At 36.9% G+C, this 20,310-nt stretch overlaps 1 protein-coding gene across 1 annotated transcript in view; it reads right to left on the bottom strand.

Annotated features, from left to right (window-relative positions):
* The window catches only part of LOC124555400 (serine proteinase stubble), a 221,380-nt gene that overhangs the window by 3,657 nt on the left and 197,413 nt on the right, over window positions 1-20,310 (bottom strand). The window contains exon 8 of the mRNA XM_047129296.1: window positions 6,599-6,753. Coding sequence (XP_046985252.1) covers window positions 6,599-6,753 — 155 coding nt within the window. The remainder of the gene's footprint in view (window positions 1-6,598; window positions 6,754-20,310) is intronic.

Raw genomic sequence — 20,310 nt, 5'->3', positions numbered from 1 at the left:
ATCATGTAGCCATCACAGTATATAATTTAATTTTGTGTCATTCCCCATCTCATATATTTATAATTGACTATCCTGTGCTAAAGAAACCCTTAATTACCTTTGGCTTACAATGCAGCACACAGCAGTTTAAGGGCTGGACATGCAGTTGTCATGTCATATGTCAGTCTAACTAAGGTCTACAGTAGTTATAAATGTCTTAGCTTCATGAGTATTAGCAGACTACCTACTTCAACCTTTGGATAAATTCATGGTTACACTGTGAAAATACTGATATGAGAGTTCATAACAAGCCAGTATTGCTGTGAACTTTGGTCTATACTAGATTATGATACTAGGCCTGTTTGATAAAATCTGTGATTCCATTCTTCCTTCTGCTATGTTTTACCTGAAATCACATTACTGAAGTATGAAACGGGAGCCTGTGGGACCAGTGTACTGTATGGAAATATTTATTTAAATTTCTCACCTTTCCAAGTTTTCATGTAATAGCTACATTGGGATACTATTTTTACTTTTTTATTTTAAGACAAAGTAATTATCCTATAAATTAAATTTGTTCAATTTGACTAGAAATGACATATTTCACATTTTACAATAATTTGGTTACAAAATTTATTATGACAATTTATTAGCCATTAAATAAAGAACTGTTATAATTTTCTTAAAGCAGACTGAGTTTTTCATAGAAAACAGTCATATGCAAAAAATATAAATTGTTTATTATTTTGAGGATGTGGTATATTCAGTAAGTCAAAGATTATCCACAAGGTTGACACAACTGTTCTTACATTGTTCACACTGACCTCACTCCTCATTTCTTTTATTGTTATCTCATCATTGTCCTGCTATGAAATTTTTATCCTAATTTCTCCATTTGTCTTCCTTTTGTTGGAGATAGACCATGGCCACTCCATTGGAAGTTTGCACCAAAGGGAACAACAAGCGGTGATTTGGTTTTTGTGGTTGGAATTTGTATTGGTGACCACAACCCATCAAAGACTTTTGGCAAAATACAGGAACATTGCCTTGCTGCAACAGAGCATCTATGAATGGACTGCAAAATTAAAAATAGTTGCATAAGTGTTACGCATGTGGAAGAAGCCGGATGACCATCCACAGCCACAAATGATGAGCTTACACATGACATGGCTCTGGTCGACAGAAGAAAAGCTACTGATGATGTGGCACATCATCTACAAGTTAGTCATAGTTTTGCCAATTAAATCGTCCACAACAGCCTTGGGTTTCATAAAATCTGTACAAGATGGATCCCAAAACAAATCACAGTGTTGCATAAACACACGTGTTTGGACATCTACCAAAACCATTTGGATCACTATGGTAATGAATGTGACAGCTTCTTAGACAGAGTCATCACTGGTAACAAAACATGGATCCACCATTATGAGCTGGAGAGTAAATGACAGAGTATGAAATGGAAACACCCAAAATTCTCCAGTAGGCAGAAGTTCAAAACCCAGCCATCTGCAGGAAAACCGATAGATTTTTTGGGATGCACAAAGCCCAGTACTGGAACATTATCAGGAGTGTGGAACAAACAACAAACAGAGCACATTACAGTGAGATGTTTACTGATAGGTTAAAGCCTGCAATTTCAAGCAAATGCTTAGGACTATTGTCGAAAGGTTTTGTGTTGTTGCATGGCAATGCCCATCAACATACCCCTTCCCACACTGTTGCAATGCTCCAGAAACTCAAGTTTCAAGTAATGGTTCATTATCTGTATAGTTCTGACCTTGCACCTTCCAACTATCACTTATTTGATCCACTGAAGGAGACATGAAGGTGTAGTCAATTCACCTCAGACCCAGAAGTGAAGGACATGGTGTATGCATGGCTTGATGGTCAGTCAAAAACTTTCTTTTCTGAGGCAAATCTGTACAACAATGGACCAAGTGCATTGAAAAGCAAGGGAACTACATTGAAAAATGATGTTACCATATGCGTGCTCTTTGTAGTGCATAAAAGGAACACATACATTGCAGATAATTTTTGACGTACCCTCTCATTTAATTATTTTTTACCTTTATAAATTTAGATGAACTCAAGGGATGTGTTTTCTTTGTAACTGTTCACTCAGGTATGCAGAAAACTATGTACGATAGTTAATTTGACCAGTTACTAGTTCTGGAACAATATAGAACTTCATGCTGAAATATACTGTTGGTCATACGCACCAAAAGTTAGATAGTCTTTGTTTTGAGCTTATATGGACCAGTCTTTATCTAGATGCAGTTCTGTAAATTAGTCTTTGTCCTGTGGACAGAAAATGCACCATGTACATCTTTTATGCTGGATGCTTTGATTTGTGTTGAAAATGCATTTGAAATGGTTTATAAACTTGTTAGCTGAGAACACAGATTTGTATGAAATCTGTGTATGCTTGCAACAAGACTCTTGTTAGTGAGGTGCAGAAAGCTGATGCATAAATTTCATTGCTTGCCATATCTGGATGGGAAATAAATCAAAATGTGACAAAAATGTGAGTAATGTTCAACAAATATGGATCTTTACTTCATCCCCTGGAGAAGACAAACTCTGGAGCCACAAATGCATCCCCAAATAAATATGAGTATTAAAATTTTTTTAGCAGTGCAACAACCATTTTAGAACTGTTTTTCACACTGCATTTACATAACTAAATGCAATTCATTATTATCAAACTATGTAACAAGGACTTTTATTTGGACATATGGAGCAGCAGTGCCAGAAATATTACAGGGATCCTGAAAAACCTGAACAAGCAGGCTCTTGAAGATTGACATCAACTATTCTCCAAAAGACTTTACCACTGCCCCCTATGTACTTCTCTCACAGAACTGCAAGGAGAAGATTAAACTAATTACAGAATTACTGTATTGCACACAAACACACACACACACACACACACACACACACACACACACACACACACACACACCCTCTCCTGTCACCACATTTTTCCAATCGGTTTTTGAAAGATATTGTTTCTGGTATTCATGAGCTTAAGTTAGATAAGAAATCATGTATGTATCATGTAATATCATAGCTAGTTTCATATAAGCTTTTAATTGTGTCCCTTGTACATATGTAAATGTGTAAAATCAAATAAATCTGTTCTATTGTATTCTTGGCAGGATGGACTTAGTAGATAGCATTTTGCTATCATGTGCTCTTTTTAAAGTTATATATTTAACCAAATAAGGTTCTGACTCATGCAGATGTTAGTGCCTAACTAATGTGAGCATTATCTTTCCTGTGAAACTGTGATCTACTTACATTATCTATCCTTCAAAATTCTATGACTGGAGATTGCATTACCTATACCTCATACTCTGGATCATTGTTGTGGATCCAATTTCTGTCTATCCTAACCTTGTTTCATCTGTGAGGATCTCCTACCTATACCAGAACTACTAGGTTCCCACACATTCACTTCCTCACACTTAAGACTATTTCTATATGGTCATGACTACCATCAAGAGATTTTAGACTCTGCAGCAACTTTTTCATTTCTAACTATGGTTATGTATCATATTAGTGAATAATGTTGCAGTTTGTTCAACTGTATTTCTGTATATTCTGGAGTTATGACTTCAGAACATATTTAGTCTAAGAAATGACTAATGTAAGCAATGCAAATCACTGTGACATTAGGGAAAGAGAAGGGAGGGAAGAGGGGTATATATCCATATGCATTGTATACTTTCTGTAATCACGTGCCCAACATCATGTCATTTCATTAATGAAGGGGCAAATCATGATAGAGATAATGCTACTGAGACATGGATGACACATCTTTGATAATCTCATGTCAATTTTCCACTGTAGAAACTTGCTCTCCAAATTTTCTATTTACGTATCAAGCAGAGTGGTTCATCAAACATTTCTGTACATCACCGTGGTAAAATATCCATATTAGTATGAAGAACATTTGAAGTACTGTTTCTGATACTCAGAGTTAGATAATAGTGATCAGAATACGAACTATGCATCATGAATAAGTGCATATGTAATCGTTACTGAATTACAAGTTGATCAGCTTAACCCTACTCTTGGCTTAAAAGTAATATTTACTCAAAAATTTTATTATCAGTGTGGCATCCTTCAGTCCATTTTCAGCCTTTCATGCCCTTTTTCATTTTTATTTGCAGACTATATCCGATTTCTCTTAGTTGGTATGTGCTTTTAGCCATTGTCTCCCAAACACTGATACTACAGAATGTGTTGACATTAAATTCAGTGTATCAGTATGTCTGCTGCATATTTCTCCAATTGGCTTGTTTCACCCAGTTAGCCCAGTATCTGATCCATATTCATCACTATCACTACAATCTGGAATTCTTAATTATTATGTCTTTCTATGCACGTACTGAGTCTGGAAAGTTTTACCGTCTGTATGACACATAAGATTGGAAGTACAGGATCAGATACTCATTCCACCTGTGGCATGGACCAACAGTTAGTGTGATTAATATTCCCAGAATGTTCCTGTTGCCATCCTCAGTTATGTATTTATTTTATTTCACTATTTATTTGCCAAGTTCTGTTGCACCATCCGAGCCATGTCTTTGTCATGGAACAAGTCAGTACATAGTTTACAGAATGCTGTTTAGAAATTTTATAAACAAAGAATTCAATAACTAATTAAACACAAAAAAGACAATATAAGAATAAGCAGCATATTATGGAGAAAAGTCCTTAATTGCTGTGAGGAACTCCTATACTCAATAGAAAGGGTGTGCCACAAACAAACCTTCCAACTTGAATCTGAATACATGGGGTTTATCACTCAATTTTTACAGTTCTGTTGGGTGCCTATTGAAAATGAAACTTGCTAAATAGTGCACACTTTTCTGTACAGTGCTTAAGGAATTGTTATATGACAATATAATGTGTTTTCCATTCACCATGCTCCCTGAATGAACATTGTAGATGCTTCTGAAAGAGTCACTATTGTCAACAACATAACTCATGATGGAATATATGTACAAGGATGGCAGAGTTAGAATTCTGAGATATGTGAACAATTGACTACATGAAGTTTGCAAATTGACACTGCAGATTGGTCTGACCGCCAATTTCTGGTCGATGAATAATCTTGATGAATGCATAAATTTGCTCCAAAATGTAGTACTATACAAATTAATAGAGTGAAAGTAAGCAAAGTAGACATGCTTTCACCTTTTTGTATCAAGAGACAGTGGAAATCATTCCTGTTGTGAAGATAGTAGCAATTCAGTTTCTGCACAAGACCTTGAAAGTGATACTTCGAAGAAAGCCCTCTGTCTACCCTCGGCCTTACAAATTTAAAATGTTTCACTTCACTGCCTCTTTGACCACCTTTGAACAATAAAATTTCACTTTTACAAGAGTTTCATGTCATAAAATGCATGAATTGTGTTTTGTAACAGTCAACGGCTAATCTGTTCTCTGTAAGCCACATGTTGGTACCAGCAGCAAAATGCATAAATGTCTTATGAAATTTTTTGGTCAATTTTGCACTCAGGTGTCATCAAATATTGTTGACCAGATACTTTGTATCCATGTTTGACAAATTTAGTACTGTTTTACTTAAGAACATGTTATAGGCATTTTGAGTCTTTGAGAATGTTGTAAGGCCAAAATGTGTAAGGTAGTACAAGACTAATATCAGTTTTTGAGTACATGCTGATGTTACTGATGACATCATTATCTACATCATTTACATTAGGTTCCATGCCTTTCACAGTAACAATTGTCTCATCTGCAAAGGGAACCATTTTTGTGTCATTTGTCATGTTTAGTGGTAAATCATTGATATATACCAAGAAAAGCAATGAGCCCATAACAGAGCCCTGTGGCACTCCTCAATTTACATGACATGAGTTAGATTCAAACCACTTCTCCGTTTGTCGACACTGGAGGACAACCTTCTGCTTCCTCCTTTGCAGGTACTGGTGAGCTTTCCCCTGAATCCATAATGTTCCAGCTAATGCAAAAGTATTATATAGTCCACACATATCAAATGCTTTTGTTAAACCAAAGAAAATACTTGCTATTCACAACCTATTGTTGAGTTACATTATTCTGTTTTATGCAGTAAAGTTAATTCATAATCAGTACCCTTTAAGCTTCTTAAACAACACAGAATCCTCAGCACACATTTAATACACAAAAATTTTCTTTACTACATAACAGTCGTGGATTTTCTTCTTTCATTAGATTATCTCTACTGCTTGAACTTAAAATTATGTCTTATAAGGTAAATGTGTTACATTCGGTTGAAGTTTCACATTTGCATCAATTGAAGTTGTTTTGAAAATTCAAAGTGTATTATGTATCCATTGCAGAATAAATATATTGACCCAAAAACATAACTGTTAAATTTTTACATTTTATTTAGCACAATAAGCAATGCCATAATGCAGGCTAATATTTTCAAAAATCATAAAAAAACTATTGGTAATGTGTAAGCTATGTCTTTTTTTGAAAATAATATAGTTTATGGCAGCATTAGAGTTACATGTTACAGATGCACTTGTTAATTGTGAAAGCATCCCTTCAGCTTCACATTTTCAATGACAAAAGGAATAGGAACACAGTACATATAGCTTACCAAACAAGCATCCATGTGCCCATCACTGTGACCAGCACAAAACATTTCAGAGTACAGTTCCAAATTTATATTCTTATGTTCATGCCACTTTAAACATTCTTCATCACTGAGAATTGGTACTGTAGCTTTCTGTAAGATATTTGTTCCAGTCTTCCCTGGGAATTAATAAATGTGATCAGTCATATCTATACACAGAAACAAGTGAAAAACAAATTACAATAAAAATGTCATCCACAGACATGTTCACATTATTTTGGTCCTTCTCTTTGAGCATACACTGGGATGTCTATGGATTCATTGCAGTGCGTTCAGACAGAAAGTCTTGCAAAGTACTTTTGAACAAGTTTTCAAAAAATTGTCTTGAGCAGCTAGTTCGACAGCCCACACACAATGTAAATATATTAGACCTTATAGCTACAAACAGGTCTGACCTTATTGATGGTGTCAGTACAGAGACAGAGATTTGTGATCATGATGTCCTCATAGTGACTTTGGTTACTGAAGTTAGTAAATCAGTCAAGAAGGCTAGGAGAGTGTGTTTGCTAGATAGAGCAGATAATCAGTTGTTAGCATCCCACTTAGTCAATGATTTCACAAAATTCAGTTCCAGTATGATGGACATGAGGAATTATAGGCAAAGTTAAAGCAGATTGTACAGGGTGGTCAAAAAGTATGTATAAATTTGAAAACTTAATAAACCACGGAATAATGTAGATAGAGAGGTAAAAATTGACACACATGCTTGGAATAACATGGGATTTCATTAGAACAAAAAACAATGAAGTTCACAAAATGTCCGACACATGGTGCTGGACAGCAAAACGTCAGTGACTGCACATGACAATTGTGTATAAAAGGAGCTGTAATGAGAGAGAGAATCAGATGCGCCAGCAGTCACAGCATGTTGATGTTACCTGAAAAGGCGCTTTTAGTGAAGCTATATTATCAGAATGGGGAATGTGCTAGTTCAGCGTTACGAACCTGTCGCCATAGGAAGGGGATTCGAATGGGTAAAGGTCCATTGACAATGCAGCTGTGGCGAGACTGATTTTGAAGTTCGAAGCCACAGGTTGTTTGGACGATAGATAGTGGCCAACCAAGCACAAGGCATAATGCTGCTGAGACAGTTCAGGAAGAAATTGAGACTGTAGCGGGTTCGTCTATACATGGGGAAGTCAGCGCTCATGGAGTCGCATGGGCATTCCATACACTACTGTTTTGTTGGCACTTAGGTGTACCTTCCGATGCTATCCGTACAAAATTCATCGGTATCATGGTGATTTAGTGAAGTGGAGGGCATTTGCGGTGTGGGCGTTTCAAAAGATGGCGGAAGATGACGATTGGTTGTGTAACGTGTTGTGGACAGACCGAAGCTCATTTCAACCTCCGAGGGTCTGTCAATGCCCACAACTGCAGAATTTGGGCTACCGAAAATCCTAGAACTGTCGTGGAAACTCCATTGCACAACGAGAAAGTCACGGTATGGGTTCGATTTACCACATCTACTGTTATCAGGCCTTTCTTCTTCGAGGAAATGCTTGATTCTGGTTTTGTAACTGCTACCATGATGGGTGAGAGGTACGCTGATATGTTACAGAATCACATCATCCTCAGCCTGGCTGATAAACATCTGCTGGAGTGTACGATGTTTATGCAGGATGGCGCTCCACCCCATATTGCTAGATGCGTGAAAGATCTCTTGCACGCTTCGTTTGGTGATGGTCATGTGCTCAGCTGCCACTTTCGTCATGCTTGGCCTCCCAGGTCCCCAGACCTCAGTCCGTGCGATTATTGGCTTTGAGGTTACCTGAAGACGCAAGTGTATCATGATCGACCGACATCTCTAAGGATGCTGAAGGACAACATCTGATGCCAATGCCTCACCATAACTCCGGACATGCTTTACAGGGCTGTTCACAACATTATTCCTCAACTACAGCTATTGTTGAGGAATGATGGTCGAAATATTGAGCATTTCCTGTAAAGAACATCATCTTTACTTTGTCTTACTTTGTTATGCTAATTATTGCTATTCTGATCAGATGAAGCACCATCTGTTGGACATTTTTTGAACATTTGTATTTTTTTGGTTGTAATAAAACCCCATGTCATTCCAAGCATGTGTGTCAATTTGCACCTCTCTATCTACATTATTCCGTGATTTATTCAGTTTTCAAATCTATACTGACATTTTGATCACCCGGTATATTATGCTCTGGAGAGTATGTACCGAGTAAATGGATTAAGGACGGAAAAAATGCACCATGGTTTAACAACAAAATTCAGAAAATGCTGAAAAAGCAAAGGCTGTTGCACCATTAGTCAGAGAATTACAGAAAAAAAAGTTAGTAGAGACTCACAAGTCAATAAAAAGGATTGTGCATGAAGCTTACAACTAGCATTGCCATCCTGTAGCAAAAGATCTTGCTGAGAACCCAAGAAAATACTGATCCTATGTAAAATTGCTGCACAGGTCAAAGGCTTTTATCCAGTCATTCATTGCCCAGTCTGGTGCAACAATGGAAGACAGCAAATGGAAAGCTGAAGTTTTAAATTTCACATTTAGGGAATTGTTTACACAGGAGAATCATACAGACATACCATCATTTAACCATCACACATAGTCTTTTATGTAGAACATAGTAATAAGCATCCCCGGCATAGTGAAACAACTAAAAGAGTTGAAAACAAATAAGTCACAAGGTCCAGATGTAATCCGAATTCAGATTTACTATATGACATTGGCTCCTTACTTTATCTTGCATTTATCTTGAATCTCTCCCCCAGTGCAAAGTCCCAAGTGACTAGAAGAAAGCAGGTGAGTCCTGTATGTAAGAATGGTAAAAAACAGACCCACAAAATTGCAAACCAACATCCTTAATATCAGTTTGCTGTAGAGTTCTTGAACATATTCTCAGTCTGAATATGACAAATTTCTTTGAGATGGAAGAGCTTCTGTCCACAAATCAGCACGGTTTTAGAAACTTAGCTTGCCCTTTTCTCACATGATATCCTGTGAACTACAGATGAAGGGCAATGGGCAGATTCCAGATTCCTAGAGTCCTGAAAAGCACTTGACACACTGTCTGATTATAGAGTGTTAATGAAGGTATGAGGAAACAGAATAGGTTTCCAGATATGTGAGAGGCTTGATCTGCCCTTGATGGTGAGTGTTCATAAGAGACAAGGCTATCATCAGGAGAGAACCAGCAAAGTGTGGTACGACTGCTATTATTCTCTATATACATATATAATCAAGTGGACAGGGTGGGCAGCAATCTGTGGCTGTTTGTTGATGATGATGTGGTGTACAGGGAGGCATCATCATTAAGTGACTGTTGGAGGATACAAGATGATGTAGACAAAACTTCTAGTTGGTGTGATGAATGACAGCTTGTTGTAATTAAAGAAAAAATGTAAGTAACTGCAGATGAATAGCAAAAACAAATCCATAATTTTCAGATACAGTATTAGTAGTGTGCTGCTTGATTCAGTCACATTGATTAAATATCTAGTGATATGAAATGGAATGAGCATGTAATGATTGTAGTAGGGAATGCAAACAGTTGACCTCTGTTTATTGGGTGAATTTTAGGAAAGTGCAGTTCATCTGTAAGGGAGATCACATATAGGACACAGGTGCAACCCATTCTTGGGTACTGCTCAAGTGTTTAGCAACCCCACCAAGTCAGATTAAAGGAAGACATTGAAGCAATTCAGAGGCTGGCTACTAGACTTGTTACCAGTAAATTCAAACAACATGCAAGTATTATGAAGATGCTTCAGAAATTCAGATGGGAATCCCTGGAGGGAAGGTGATGTTACTTTTGAGGAACATTTTTGTAAAAATTTTGAGAACTGGCATTTGAAGCTGACTGCAGAATGAATCTACTGCCATCAATATGCATTTCATTTAAGGTCCATGAAGAGAAGTTGAGAGGAATTAGGACTTGTAGAAAGGCATATAGACAGCCATTTTTCTCTTGCTGTATTTATGAGTGAAACATGAAAGAAAATGACTATCAGTGGTACAATGTACTCTCTACCACACACCATATGGTGGCTTCCAGAGTATGTGCTACTGTGTTGCCTGGCCCACCGTAATTGCATTTTTCCATAATACTGTGATGCATACAGGGCATAATGATTATAATTTCAGATTTCTTCATATTAGTACATGAAGCTAAACTTAGCATGTTCTTTACCCAATGCTCTCCGAAATAAAAAATATTTGCTACTGAACACTTCTTGCTGTACTGAATGTTTGTGAATTCTATTGTTGCTCTACTTGCAAATTTTTAAAAATTTTGGCAGTAAAGAGATGTGGATTTTACTCTATTTTTGTTAACCCTTGGATAAGTATGCCATTTTTCATAACATGAGTGGGTGCATTGCACACTTTGTACACATGTAGGAATAGCTGTATTTATGTTACCAAGGTAAGTATGTATGAGCAAAACCACAGTTAGTTTAAGTAAACAATGATAAAATAAACTTATATCAGTTAAATCACTGTTTAATTAAACAATAATAAAACAAACTTTGGCTCTATTACTCTGTTGCTCCATAGAAGTCCTACCCCACAGTAAAGACCCAATCAAAGCATTAAACAGTGCAGTTGTACCAGATCCCTGGAAACCATTTGTTTCATTACTAATTATGTTGTAGATAACTGCCTCATTGTGGAATTGTGCTGCTAGCTCAGAATCTGGACCATTTTCTTGCACAGATCGTAATTTTTTTTCTACCTAGCTTGCTGTTTATTTTATATTACTGCTGCTCATTTGGACATATGACAATGCAACTTACTATTGTGTTAGCTGAAGCTGTAGTGAAGGATTAAGTACAGGCTTGTAATTATAAAACAATAATAGAATGGTACAACACAATGTTATTTGTGATTGACACACTTTATAAATAGGTGCGCCTGCCTGAAGATTAAATGGCTTGCCGACAGCATATTGAATTCTGCCTAGGAAAATCCCACAGTGTAAATATTCATTACACATTTAACTTAGTTTACTACATAGCTCATCTGAACAACATTGAATTATTTTGCTACTGGTTTCTTCACAAGCACAAAAATATTTACTTTTTAGAGATTTTCATAAGACTGAAAAATTCAGGCTTAGTTTGGAACATTTTTCTCAGAAACTTTAGAAAATGTTTATAATTTGGGTTCTATCTTTGATCATGACATTATGCTCTAAAAAAAATCTTTGTACCCCTTGTTCATTCCACATTATGTTCCAGATAGTTATCATCTTGTTGCCTCATCACTAGAGGAGATCATTTGTAATATACAGTATGTTTTGATGTTCTAAAGACTTTTGTTTGAATTTTCTGAACCAGTTCATAATTTGATTTAAGCCTGTGATCATCAGTAGCAAACAAAAGTATTCCTTGCTCTTCTTTCCACACAGTAATCTGTTACAATTTGTAACCTGGGGTGCAGGAGCTGCAGATTAATGTTTTATAACTACAGTTTTTGAAGTAGCCTATGATTACATCACAGAATACATCAAATTTAAAATTTATACCACTAGTATAGAGTGTATTTTTCCAATTTCCATTTCAGAATTACTTTAGTATTATGTTAAAATAAGGCCGCTTCAGAAATTTTATATTTAAATCTCTGGTTAGTCTTACTTCATTCAATTTATAAGTTGAAATGTTAGACAAAGCATTATGCCATTCTACGAACAGATCAAAATTACAGCTGCAGCCATGCATACAGTTCCCTACCATATCTAAGTGACAATTTCTCCTTTCTTTATAACCAACATAATTTGGATGCTAAGCTACCAATTGTAAAGTTTTCTTGATTTGGGACAAAGTGGAGTACAAGATGTAGAGGAATCAAGCTGTATCCAACACACATTCTACAATGGGAAGATGAGTGGTGCAGTAAGAAAAGGGCATAAGAAGGGTGGGGACATGCTTCCTTCATGTACTGCTAGTAGAAAACTTGTGCCTCGAGCTTTGTACTGAGTACTTACAAAAGTGGAAGTGATAAATGCTTCTGTATGTACTATGACTCTTTTTCTCATAAGTGGTGTCCACTACAAACCTGTAACTGTTGTTATCACTCAGTTCAGTACAAGCAAACCACCAGGCAAACACGACATTAATGACATAGTGGCTTCTTCAAGCTATGCACATTTTTAATGTTTGATCTGGAAGGTTGACAAAGACAGCACTCATAACACTAACAGCACAAGAGTTTTCCACATTTACTTTTACTTTAACATTCATTGAGATTTTAACCACCTGACATGGCTGGAAGCTCAATAAATTTTTATTAATTCATATCACTGCAAGACCATGAATTCATACATTACTTTTACCTTCTTTTAATAATTCCAGGATAAAATTTTCAATTGTATTAACTTATTTTAATACTGAAAGTATTAAGTCTGTACATGCCCAGTAAAGGGTATGGGCCTCACATGCCAATGATAAGAATGAAAGCATCCGATACTCCAGATCACAAATAGAACTAAACCTAAAAAATTTTATGTCTGTCACAGAGTATAATACTGTGTTCGTCACTGAAGTGTACACCACTTTGGCAATTTAGATAAATGGCTCTGAACACTATGGGACATAACTTCTGAGGTCATCAGTCCCCTAGAACTTAGAACTACTTAAACCTAACTAACCTAAGGACATCACACACATCCATGCCCATGGCAGGATTCGAACCTGTGACCATAGCGTCGCGTGGTTCCAGACTGTAGCGCCTAGAACCACTCGGCCACCCTGGATGGCAGCAGTTTAGATACACAAGTGTAATTATCACATAGGCTTAATTGGAGGTAAGGCAGCTCACAGCCTATATCATTCATTGGTAGGATCCTGGGATATTGCAGTTATTCTACAAAGGAGACTGCTTACAAATCACTTGTCTGTCCTGTCTTAGAATACTGCTCAACAGTGTGCAACCCATATAAAAGAGGTCTAACGGGGGATATTAAGCCTACACAAAGAAGGGAGTCATGAATGGTGACAGTTTTGTTGGCTCACAGGAGTATGTCACAGAAATACCTAAAAACGTGAATTGGCAAATAACAGAAGACATGCCACTATCTATCAAAAGCCTACATACAAAGTTTCAAGAACCAGTGTTAAGTGAATAACTTAGACTTATTCCCATATGTGCAGTGTCTGTTGTTTCAGTCATGTCCAAAAGAACAGACACCATTCCTGATACTGCGGCCCCACATATACTCTCTAGAGATATTCCTGTCCCCAATGTATTGCTCCTGTGGGAGCCATGAAGACAAATTAAGACTTATTGGAGCATGCTCAGAGGCCTGTAAGCAGACATATTTCCCATGCTTCATATGCAGCTGAAACGAGAAGATATCCTAACAAATTATACAATGGTAAGTACCCTCTGCTCTGAATTTTACAATTGTTCACAGAGTAGGTATGTGGATGTGGCTGTAGATGTAGAAAGGATCAAGTGAAAGCATATTCCAGAGAAATTACTGTTCGAAGACTGATCAAATATAACCTGTAAACAAAAGAGCACTAAAACTTCTTACAAGGAGGTCAGTATGTAGCTCTTCTTCCACGTGCAGGATCATCCATTATTCAAGCTACCATGATTTTTAGGAAACATACTGCAAAGCCCAAAGATATTCTGAAATCCACCAAGACCACTCCACACCGTAGTATATTCAACATATTCTGCATAAGAAATTAATTCCACTTTACATTTGACATTGCTACATCAGATGTATACAGCATATACACTTAGATCAGGTAAACACATCAGTAACTGCAAAACACAAGGCCACAACAAGAGCATGTGCTCAGTTTTGATGAAATAAGTATGCTAATAAGTTCCTGCAACAAAGTGTACACTTTGTATTGAAACTTCCCAACAGAATAAATATTTGACCCAAAAGGGAATTTGAACCCAGAACCTTGCCTTTTGTGGACAATGCTCCTACCAACTGAACTATCCAACCATTTCTTACAGCCTATTTCAATGAAGAGAATGTGAAAACAGTAATCCATATAATTTAAATTCTGTCTTACCATGATTACTAGAAGAAGATGATTGTCTAATACCTTCAGCTGATGTTTAAATTTCTGTGCCTACTTTTACTCCATTTTTTAGAAATACAAGTGAGAAAACTGTAAAAATTATATTTTAATTGTATTATTTTAAAGTATTCATTGTTAACAACATTTTTGCACACTATCTGATCAAAAGTATTCTAACACCTATTAATGGACATTAATATAAGGTATTTCCACCTTCCAACTTTATAATGGCTTGATTTTCCATGAGGTGTCTGAATGTCTGTGGAGAAGACAGCCCAGCCTTCCTCAAGAACTGAAACTGGAGAATATAGTTGTGTCTAGCATTAGGTTCTGGAGTGTAGTTGATGTTCTGACTCGCCTTCATTAGCTTCAGGTTGGGACTATGGGCAGTCCAGTCCATTTCAGAAATGTTATTTTCCACAAATAATTGCCTCATAGATCCTGTTTTATAACAGGGTACAGTGTCATGATGAGACATAGAATCATTGTCTGAGAACTCTTCCTCTACTTTACTCAGTACTGTAAAATGTGTTTATATCCTTCTGCATTTAGCATTTTCTTAAGCCCAACAAGGGGACCATGCTATCATCACAAAAAACAGCCCCATAAAATAACACCGCCTCCTCTGTACTTCATTGTTAATACCACATGTGGTGGTAGGTAATGTTCTCCAGGCATTCACCAAACTCAAACCCTTCCATTCGTCTGTAACATGGTACAGTCTGATTCATCACTCATGTACAGTGTCACTCTTTACACCACCTCAAGCATAATTTAGCACTGACCACAGAAATGTGTGCATATGAGGAGCTGCTTGGCTATTGTAGTCCATTTTTTTTAAATCACAGCCATTGTGCTAGCTGGAGTGCTGCAGATGGTGTAAAACCAGTACCAGGTGACCATGTGGCCCTCTAATGTGAGCATAAGTGATGGCAGTTAAGTGTTATGTACCTTATCTCATCAAAACTATAAAGACATCCATTATCTGATATTAATATGGGGTGTGTCAGGACTTCACATTTATTACGGCTTGAACTCTGCTGGGAACACTTTCAATGAGGTGTCTGAATGTCTGTGGAGGAATGGGAGCCCATTCTTCCTCAAGAACTGAAACCAAAGACGGTGGTTATTGGTTATGTTGGGCACTGGGGTCTGTAGTGAAGTCAACATTGTAACTCATCCCAAAGATATTTCATTGGGTTCAGATTGGGATTCTGAACAGCCCAGTGCACTTATGGAATATTATTGTGCACAGACCATTGTTTCACAGATGCTGCCATATGATAGGGTGTACTGTCATGCTGATAGAAACAATCAGTGTCTCCCAATCATTCCTCTGCTGTACACAGTACACATTGCTGTATTGTGATCACATTCTTCCACATTTAGAGTTTTTGTAAGTGCAGTAAGGGGACCACAATCTAACCACAAAAAACATCCTGCATACTGTAAGATCACTGCCTCCCTAATTAACTGTTGGCACTACTCATGAGGGCAGGCAAAATTCTCCAGGGATTCACAAACTCCAAACCCTTTGATCAGACCATCAGTTCAAATCAGCTAATTTCCAGTCATCCACTGTCCGGTGAAGTCTCTCTGTACACTACTTCATGCATCACTTATCACTTACTACAGAAATGTGAAGCATATGAGGAGGTGCTTGACCACTGTAACCCATCTTTTTTATCTTCCTATGTACAGTAATTGTCCTAGCTGGACTGCTTGTAGCACTTTGAAACTCATGAGTGATGGCTTCCACTGATTTCATGTAATTTTTTGGGACTACCCTCCGCAATGCTCAACAGTCCTTGTCTCTAATTACATGAGGCTTGCCTAGCCTTGGTTTAGCTGTGGTGGTTGCTGCATGTTTCCGCTTCACAGCCACATCAGCAAAGTCTCACTTGGGCTGATTTAGAAAGGTTGAAATATCACCGATGAATTTGTTGCTCAGGTAACATCCATTGACTTCTCTGTCCAAAGTCACTGAGCTTTCCTGAGTAACCCATTCTGCTGTTACGTCTTCTCTACTGACAACACAATGCCCCCTACCTTCTTTTACAGTGGAAAGTCTAGTGGTAAATTCTGCATTACATAAGTGTGTCCAGACATTTTTGATGAGGCAGTCTATCTGAGGATACAAACGACAATGTTAGTGTTCATCCAGTTTTAAATAGGTTATTAGATTATGATGACCATTTAGCCATAACTGACAATATGACAGCTATAAAATGTGTGTTAACTGAGAAAACCATTAGAATAGTTACTGAAGTCTCAATAGAAACCTATAGAAGAAAACTGCAAAGCACTGAGGGATATGAGACAGCAAATGTAAATTTTAAATTTAAAGCATTTGTAATATATTCCTCTCTGTTTTAATTGACTGTTTCCCAACAAAAACTAAAAGATGGCAGCAGTAGTGTATCAAAGAAACTGTCAATAACAAAAAGCATTTTAAAGCATCGTGTAGCAGAAAGAAAGAACCATACTTAATGATCATAATAAGCAAAGACGTGCAACTGCTTTCATATTACAGTAGGTATTGTTGTATATGGAGAAAGATTTTTTTTTTAAATCATAAAAGCTTTAATGTCATGTCAGAGATTAATAATTCTTAACACAAAATCAAAGCAATATGGACTGTAGTTAGGAGGATAATGGGAAAACTCTATTAGGGACCATGGCAATCTTGTAATTAAATATAATGACCAAATGGTCCATGCTTTCAAACATGTAGCAAGTATGTTTAACAATTACTTTCTAAATGTAACTGAGAAACTCAGTGCAGTCAGCTTAAAAGGAAAAGAACTGCAACATGTGTGACAACCAGTGCCACAATCATTCAGTTAATTTGAGATTGCTCCAACTTTTTCCACTGGAGTCAGCAAAATAATTAAGTCTCTTAAAAGCAAATGTGGTACAACCAGCTGAAAAGAAAAAGAATTGCAGTATATGTGACAAGTAGTGCCTCTAGCGTTCAGTTAATTTGAGATCGCTCCAACTTTTTTCACTGAAATCAGCAACATAATTAAGTCAAGCAAAAATTGTCATGGAGTGGGTAACATTTCAAGCAATAGCTTTGATGTAGTTTCTGTACTCAACAATATATTTAATGCATCGCTTTAAAAGATATCTTTCTAGACAGACTAAAGCGTGCCATGTCTTATACCCCTTTGCAAGATAGATAGCAGGACATTATTAATAAATACCAACTTGTTGCACTATCAGCTATCTTCTCAAAAGTTTCGAAAAAGGTAATGTGTTTAAGAATGACTGAGCACATCTGCAGATTCTGGGTCAGTCACAATTTGGATTCCAGAAGGGCCAGTTCACTGAACATGTAATCTACCATTTCACTGACAATGTTTTAAAATATCTTAATGACAAGATCTCTCCTACTGGAAATTTTTGTAATCTGTTAAAGGCATGTGCCTGTGCAAATCACAGTATTCTTTTGCAGTTCATGATTTTTGAGGTATTATGAGTATGTGGTTCATTTCACATTTAACTCATAGGAAGATAAGGGGCATGTTAGATAGCTCATGCAGCCCATGTGATGAATATTCTTCTGAATGGAGACAAATTACTACTGGTTTTCCACAGAGATCAATTCTAGGATAGCTCATGTTCTTGTTATTGTTGCACCATGACCTAGTCTGGTGTAATGGACTGCCCAGTGTCAATTCAGCAGATCAATGTCACAGGGGGAGAAGTGCCTGTCAGCACAAAAGCAAGGTGCTGTGAAGTAAGAGACATATTCAGAATGCAAGAACACTTGGTCAGCATGCTGGTGGTGTAGAACATCTGAAAGCCAAAGTTGGGACACTCTACAACAGTGGTAGGGCTCCAGCCTGTTATGATTTCCAGACTGAAGTGCTGCCATGGTGGAAAACACTAGCCAGTCTGGTTTATGTATAGACCACTCAATTTAGATCCTCACTCTCAGATGATCATTGTGTTCAGTAATAACCTGAAGTGTATGATATGCCAGCAGCCACTGCCACCAGCAAGTGTTGGCCTGGTGAGCAACTGCTGACACCAGCATACCATGTGACCATGGCCTACCATGTCATAGAAAACAACAACCTTCTCTCCTGCTACAATTACATCTCCCTAATTGACATGAATAAAAGACTTTTGAACCTAGAGTTGTTTTATTGATGGTCTGCCATACAATTCCAATCTCCACTACCCCCACAACCCACATTCAGGTGGGAAATAGCATTCCATCATGACCTGCCAGCAGGCAATTCACTCACCACCCGCCACCTCTACACTATATGCACATGACTCTGCATTTTACTGATTGTGCAAGTGCAATAATAAAAGCCAACAGAGCAGCAACAACAGAATGAACAATAAGTGAAATATTCAAAAGTATTATTGATCTGTTCCTGGTACCACTTAACATAGAAAAACACAATTCATTCAGGTCTACACAGCACCAGTCATATCATCATCAATAGCAATAGAACAATTAGGAAAGGAAACATGTAAAACTTATCGTTGAGCATTTCTGGGTGTGAAGACTGATTGGAACATGAGTTGGAAATTATGTATTACAGATTTTGTCAAATGCTAGAGTTCAGCAATATTTTCCTGTATATTATTTTTAATTCTGGTGATAAAAGCATCACAAAAATAAGCCTACTTTGGATACTTTCATTCTTTGAAGTAGTATGAAACAATTCTCTGGGTAAATTCCAGATATAGACTTGTAATATTCCCAGCAAAGAAACATGGTGTAAAAATATTGTTTAATGTCTATCCTTGAACATCAGAAAGATAACTGTTTAAAAGATAGGCACACTAAAAACAGCATCAAAGTGCATTTACTCTTTCATGACATTTGTTTTGAAGAATCAGGCATTATTTGAAAATCATTGTAGCACCCATAAATATACACTAACAACAAGAACAGCCTTCACTAATCACAACTTAATGTTACTCTTGCACAGAAAGGAGCAAAGTATGCAGCCATATAAATATTTGACTACCTTCCTTGCAAATTAAATGTGTTGGCATATAATGAAAGTTTCAAAAACAAAATCCAATCATTATTGCTGATATTTGTATTATGATTAGGCCATGGTCCAAGGCATAATTCTATAATTAAGTTTTTGTCTTACAATGCTGGAGATATCATCAGAGGCTTTAATGGCTCAGAAAGTAGTACATCTCTAGCACTGGAAGATGAAATATTAGGCAGGGAACTATGCCTTGGACCTAGACCTAATGCCCATAAAACAAATATCAGCAATAATACAAATACTGGCTGTGAAAGCCTGCCGCCTATGATTAAACTGAATATCATTTGCACTTGATAACTCATTCTATTCCATATATGAATTTCTGAGTAGATAGTGTGTATGGGGTTGGATTACATTTTTCAAATTTGGTTGTAAGTTAAGATTAAAACAAAACATTCCAATTTTGTAAATGGCCAGCTTGTAGCCCCATTTTTGCAGAGAAAATGTATATTATTGGGTTCACCAATGACACATTCCATATCATACAAGTTGCCACAAATGTGATCCACAGAACATGCAAAAAAAAAAGAACTAAACTACTAAAACATCTGATGGACAGACCATTCAAGTACAATTAATCTGAATTTTCAGTCTTCATAACTACCACCTGTTCTTACACTGAAGAGC

Source organism: Schistocerca americana, chromosome X, assembly GCF_021461395.2.
Source record: "Schistocerca americana isolate TAMUIC-IGC-003095 chromosome X, iqSchAmer2.1, whole genome shotgun sequence".
NCBI lineage: Eukaryota > Metazoa > Arthropoda > Insecta > Orthoptera > Acrididae > Schistocerca > Schistocerca americana.
This window is presented reverse-complemented; position numbering and strand designations above follow the sequence as displayed.